At 54.6% G+C, this 6,643-nt stretch overlaps 1 protein-coding gene across 1 annotated transcript; it reads right to left on the bottom strand.

The window, feature by feature from the left end:
- Positions 1-2,382: 2,382 nt before the first annotated feature.
- KCNS1 (potassium voltage-gated channel modifier subfamily S member 1) lies at positions 2,383-6,643 on the bottom strand. Its single transcript, XM_064496844.1, has 3 exons — positions 6,574-6,643; positions 5,084-6,126; positions 2,383-2,824 (listed from the first exon to the last, which is right to left on the bottom strand). Exons 1-3 carry the CDS (start codon positions 6,641-6,643, stop codon positions 2,390-2,392), a joined length of 1,548 nt encoding a protein of 515 aa, XP_064352914.1. The 3' UTR covers positions 2,383-2,389.

Genomic DNA, 6,643 nt, shown 5'->3' with positions numbered 1-6,643 from the left:
TCCCCTGAGCTCTCCCCACACCAGCTCTAGGGGATTCAAGTCTGGAAGCTATCTGGCTCCTTGGTATGTCCAGCAAGACTATAAGGGTGGAGTATGCAGGCCTCCTGGTCTCTGTGCCCCAAGCTGGACAGAGCTGGGCCTACACGTTATGAGGTGAATGTGCAGGAGGGCCAGCGCGTGCAGGGTGAATTCAACAGCGGCCCCTTGGCTTAACTCCAGTCTCTGCTCCAATATGGGGACTCAGAATCCATCCACATGTGGGGATCTACTAACAGGTACCAGGCCCTGTGTATGACACAAGGCCTTCACACATACTGTTCCCTCTGCTTAGAACACGCTTCCAGGAATCCTCATTGCCTGATTAGCTATTTAACCATATGATGGCAGGTTAAATCGTCACTTGCTCAGGGAAGTCTTCTCTCACCTTCTCAGCTACATTACACGCTTACAGCTCCCTTTACTTCGTAGAGCTGTTACATATTTATGTGATTATTGGATTAAAATCCATCTCCCCTACTAGTCTGTAAGTCTCACATGTATAGGGATATATATTTCCTTCCCCCTGGTATCTCCTGAACCTAGTAAGCAGTCAATAAATCAGAGGCCAGGTGGGTAAAGTAAATCTGGCAAGTGGCAGGGCTGACACAGTGGTGCCTGTGTGTACGGTGGGGCGGGGGACGCCATGGGGAACTGGAGAGTGCATGCCTCTCCCAAAGGCATTTGAATTAAAAAAATATATTAAAAACACTGTTAAGCTAAACAAAACACATCTGCAGGCCACACATGAAGCCCCAGCTTATGACTCTTCTGAAGGATATCTGTTGAATGAGTAAAATGCCTACAAGGAAATCATTTTAAAAGCCTCAAGAAGCAAAGAGGAAGAGGGAGGTAGAACGGAAAAGACCACCTTTTCGGTCTTGCCCCCGGCCTCTTGAGGACGAAGTCTCTCTTTGGCTATTTCCTTTCTCCCCAGTGCTCAGCTCGCGGTAGGATGTACGAATTGGTCGATCCATTTGACGTTTCCTAAATACCTACCCCACACCAAGCTGGTTCAACCAGACAGCGTCTTCAATCTTGGAGCTCAGTGTGGTGGGTCAGTCCGAGCCACAGTCCAGCAATGACAGCACAGAGAAGGGTGTTCCAGCCACAGGATGTGAAAAGGGCTGCGGGAACCCTTCCCTCCCAACTTCCTTAGAAGCAGAGAGAGGACTCAGCAGGAGGAGTATTAGAGATGTGGCCAAAAGTGACAGGAGTCTCAAGCATTTGCCAGGATGGTAACCCAAGGGAGGGCTGGAGGTCTATGTTGTGGGCAGAAGGGAAATGCCAAGATCAGACTTGGGGGGGGTGCCCAGGAAGCGGCGGGGACAGGTATCCAAGCATGGCAGCTCCTTGCCACCAACACTTCAGAGCTGAGCTGGCTTTATATCAGTGCTACCCCTGCTCCACTGAGCTTTCATCTCCCCCTGGGGCAGAGACGGTGACCATTTGATAGAAGAGCTGGAATCTGGAGATGGAGTAGATTCCAGCATAGCTGGGTCTGGACCTAGGCCTCAAGCCAGGGACCCTTCAAATTTTCTGTACTGCAAGTCTGCCCTGGGAGGAAGATACAGGACTGTCACTTAGCAAGTCTTATCCATCTACTAAGGAGGCAGGTCCCTCTTTCCTCCTCTCGGACCTCATCTCTGAGAGCTGAGTCCTGCTGGAAGCTCCCAGAGAGGAACCACAGCTGAGGTCCAGGGAACATACATCTGAATCCCCTGCCTGGGCCTTTCCTCAGCTCTCACAGAAGGTTCTACCCCTATGAACCAACTCTGGGGGACCATGAACCTCCTAAAACCACATGCAAACTTTGTGAGGGTAGAAGAAAGACCAGTGGAATGAACACTGGTCTTGGTGACCAATGAGCTGGTATTCAAAACTTGGCTCCGCCACTTCTAGTTGCGTGACATTTGGGCAAGTCATTGTGCCCTTCCGAGCCTCAGTTTCCTCATCTGTGAAATGGGGATGACCCTCATCCTCCAACGCAGAACCAGCGTGACATGGCTGAGAGATAGGAGATGCTCAGGAATTGTTGCCTTTTGACTTTCCCTCTTTGGCTCATGCCTGCTTCCTTGGTGACCTGGAGGTTTGTTTATAAAGGTCTCTGGATTGCCCCAGGCTCACAGAACCTAGGGTAACACTATGTTGCCCTGTGTCTCTGGAGGAAGAAGCCAGCCTTTGGGTGTCATTTCCAAGGCCAGAGTGAGTGATCCTGAGAGGTCACGCTATTATAAAGAACTTAAGCAGGGGAGGAATCTCTGCTCTGTTTCAGCTGACTGCAGGGGTGTGGGAAGGGGGACCTGGAGCCCTGGTTTTAATAAACCTGAGAGTTAGGAGGCCCATTGGAGGCCTAGGCCTCCAGGTCTTCAGACTTTCCCTCCTGCGAGGTCTCACGGGATGTTTCCAGCGATCCCTCCGACACCCCATCGACGCTGCTCAGCAAGTCCTCAAACTCCTGGTGGCCGCTGTTGCGCACGGCAGCCTCCAGAGCCTTCTGGCGCCGGTAGAAGTGGGAGAACTTGTTGAAGATGATGGTGATGGGAAGCGCCACCACCAGGATGCCCCCGAGGATGCAGCCCGAGGCTGCCAGCTTGCCAGCCACCGTCACTGGCACTATGTCCCCGTAGCCCACCGTGGTCATGCTCACCGTGCCCCACCACCAGCAGGCTGGGATGGTGTCAAAGCCCATGTTCTCCTCCTTCTCGGCTGTGTAGGCCACACCGGAGAACACAGACACCCCCACGGCCAGATACAGCAGTAAGATGCCCACCTCACGGTAGCTGTGCTGGAAGAGAATGCAGGAAGCCACGTCAGAGCTGGCTGGGCTTACAGACCTGGTATGGGGCATATGGGGAAACTGAGGCCCAGAGAGAAGAACAGACAGGTCTGAAGTCACAGAGCAAAGCAGAGCTGGTGCCAAGACCTAGGTCTCCTGCCTGCAGACTGAGACCTTTCAACTACAAAAGCCAGCAAATCACCCAGGGATTGAACACAGGCCTGATTACTGTCCAAGGTGACTGCCTGCTAAGCCATGGCTGTTTCTTCAACCGCAGGGGGTACTGGTGGCACCAGCTAGTTAATGGAAAGCTCGCGGTTTTTAAACTGCTGCGGAACCAAGAGAGAAACATTTTATATTCCACAATGCAAAGAGTTGGTTTCATGTCCTTTGAACTGGTCTGTCCCTTTGCTGATAAGTACAGAAATATTTTCTGCCTCTCAAGAAAGCCAAGAGGATGTGCAAGTTCCCCAGACCTCCCACTGAATGCACTTGCCTCTGGATGTGTATATTTGTCCTGCCCCAGATCCAAGCCCTAGGGCACTGGTTCTCAAATAGGGAAATTCTGCACCCCCACCCCAGGGGACATGTGACAATGTCTGGAGACACTTTTGGTTGTCAAAACTCAGACAGGTGTGCTACTGGCATCTAGTAGGCAGAGATCAGGGATGTTAATCCATATCCTACAATGCACAGGACAGCCACCCCCCCCCCAACAAAGAATTATCTGGGCCCCTAGTGTCAACAGTGCTGAGGCTGAGAAACCCTAGGCTGGAACAGGGCTCCCAAATTGTAATGTGTAGAGAAATTATGTTGGGGAACCCAGTTGACTAGGTCTGGGGTAGGGCCAGAGATTTTGCATTTCTAGCAAGATTCCAGGTAATGAGAAAGCTACTGCTGGCTAGGGACCTCGCTTTGAGTAGCAAGGTTCTCATCTGGAGTCTTAGACCCAGGTCTTGGACCCTGCAGCCTCGATCAATACTCTTCTCCTTCCTGGCAGAATCAGCTAGCAACATCAGGCCCTGGTTCCCTGCATGGTGGAGGCAAAGCAGAGTTCTGGGGGAGGAGGAATCTTCCCTGGAGAGATGCTGAGTTCAGGGAGTCTGGCTAATGGAATTCCCCGCACCTGCCCTAGCATTCTGCCCAGGTTACCCTGCCTGAACCCAGCATCCTGGCTGCCCTGGCAGAAGGGCACACAAAAGGCTTTCCTATGCAACGGGTGGAAGGCATCTTTCAGCACCTTTCAGGGATTCTTAACAGGGTTGCTTTAGAAGAAAGAGCACGAGAGGCTGGAGTCAGGACTAGCTGGTTTCTTCTCTGGGTTGTACCCCTTACTCACTGAGGAACCTTTGATAAGTCCCGTCCTCTCTTGGGGCCTCAGTTTCCACACCTGCAGAGTAATGACAAAAATATTTGCCCCTGCTTAAGCCCCTCACAGGATCTCCCATTCCCATGAGATCAAGTCCAAAACTTCCAGGCCAAGAGTTCATGGCCCTTCGGTATCCAGCCCCAATCACCTCTCCAACCTCATCAATGGGCACACCCTTCCCGCGATGTCCCCCTCCGGGTATCATCCTGTTCCCTCTCCAGCCCTTAGTGCAAGCTGTTCACATTTCCTCCCTCTCCAAACCAGCCAACTTCCCTTGAAGGTAAGCTTGCCAGGGCTGTGATTCACCCCCAGTGCAGAGCCTGACACAGGGCAGGCACTCAGTAATTGCAACCAGGCTTAAAATAAAGCTAACCCTCCAACCTCAGCTTCTTCATCTACGGGAAGGGAATACATAATAGCATCTTCCTGAGGAAGTTGTCCTGAGGATGAAATCAATAATGGATATGAAACTGGCACAGAATTAGTATTCAGTGTTAGCTCTGAGGCTATTGATAGACCTAACCTATTAAGGGTGACCTCTGATAACCTGTGCTCCCCGATAATCTCAGCGGAGAAGCCAGTTAGCATCCTGCTTTGTGTATTTTTGTGATGTTTGACAGATAGATCCAAAGAGACCTTTGTCTTGGTTTTTTGTTTTGGTTTGGTTTTGGAAAGAAAGACAAACAAAGCTCTGCCTCGATTTTCAGTTTCTCCCCTAGGAAACAAAACAGAAAGCCCTCCTTATAGGGCCACTGGGAAGGTCTGATTAGACGTGAAATTCACACCTGGTGTCTAGCCCTGTGGGCCTGGACGCCTCAGGCTTGTAAGTTCACCTGCTAACCTGCCAGATGGTTACACCCACCTCCCCGCAACCTCCAACCGGGCCTCAGAAGCCCTACCTTGAGCGTGGCACCCAGCGAGCGCAGCCCAGTGGAGTGGCGCGCCAACTTCAGCACGCGGAAGATGCGCATGAGACGGAACACCTGCACCACCTTGCCCAGGTCTCCGAGCTCCTCGCCGCCCGCACCGCCCCGGTCTCGGAGTGCCGCGCCGGCTAGCAGTGTCAGATAGAAGGGCAGCACAGACACGATGTCGATAAGGTTGAGTGGGTGGCAGAAGAAGTTGCGCGTGCTGGGCGCCAGCAAGAGGCGCGACGACACCTCGAAGCTGAACCAGGCGATGCAGAAGTACTCGAGGTGCCGCAGCACCGGGTCGTCGCGCACGCCTTCTGCGCTGCGGCCCGCGGCCACCGCGGCCACGGCGGCCGCCGCCTCGCGGGCCTGGTACTCGGGCAAGCTGTGGATGCACATGGCTGCGATAGAGGCGAGCACCACGCCGATGGAGACGCAGCTGAAGAGCTTGCTAGGCAGCGAGTAGCCCGGGTTCTCCATGGTGAGCCAGAGGCGGCGGCGCAGGCGCCCGCAGCGTGCCGCGCCGTAGCGCGCCAGCTCGCGCTGCACGTCAGAGATCTCGTCCGGGCACGGGTCCACGCTGCTCGGCGTGTCGCTGTCTTCGTCCCAGGCGCGCGGCCGTGCCACGCGCCGCTCCAGGTAGCGCGCGCGGCAGCACGTGGCCAGCGCGCTCTCGCCCAGGCCCCAATAGTCGGCCTCCTGGCTGAAGGCGAAGACGCACAGCTCGTCCAGCACGTGCAGGTGGCCGGTGCGGTAGAAGTGCAGCAGACTCAGGAAGAAGCCCGGGTGCCGATCGAAATAGAACTCGCGCGCCGCCGCGTCGTAGTCGTCACACAGGCGCCGCGCCTGCTCCTCCGACGCCGCGGCCTGCAGGCGGCCCAGCCGCGTGCCCGGGAAGCGGGCCACGGCACGCGCGCTCAGCCGGCGCCGCACGCCGCCCACGTTCACGCGCAGCACTTCGTCGCCTCGCTGCCAGGAGGCCCTGGCGCCGGGCTCGGGGAACTCGCTCACCGTGGCTCTGGCGCGCCGGCCTACGGACATGGGAGGGGGCTCTGAAGGGAGAGAGGGAGTGTCCCTGGATCACCAGCTGCATCCACCACCAGCCACGGGTGTTGGAGGCTCTGTATGAAGCGTCTGATAGGCCGCAGGCGCACAGTGTCAAGTGCCCTCTGGACTCAAGAGTCACACTTGAGCTTGAATATTCTTCACTTCCGACCGGGGTTCTCAGCCAAGTCACTGAGCCTCCCCTCCCGCCACTTCATTTACATAAAGCAAATGCCAAGATCTACCCTGGAGGATTTTGAAAGCTACTGCTGAATGGCTGAATGGCAGGATGTCCTGGCACTCTTGGGTGCTCATATAGGACGTCTCCTTGCCCAAACTTGGATTTTCGTATACCAGAGGCTTATTGTGGGATCTTGGACGAGCCAGCAATCTGAACCTCAATTTTCTCTGCAAAATGAGGTAGTAATGCTTACCATCTAGAGTTGCTGAGAGACTCAGTTTAGACCGGAAGTTCTCACGGTGTGTTCCCTGGACTAGCAGCAT

Source organism: Camelus dromedarius, chromosome 18 (genome assembly GCF_036321535.1).
Source record: "Camelus dromedarius isolate mCamDro1 chromosome 18, mCamDro1.pat, whole genome shotgun sequence".
Lineage (NCBI taxonomy): Eukaryota > Metazoa > Chordata > Mammalia > Artiodactyla > Camelidae > Camelus > Camelus dromedarius.
Note: the sequence above shows the minus strand (reverse complement) of the source record. Positions and strands in the feature narration are given on the sequence as shown.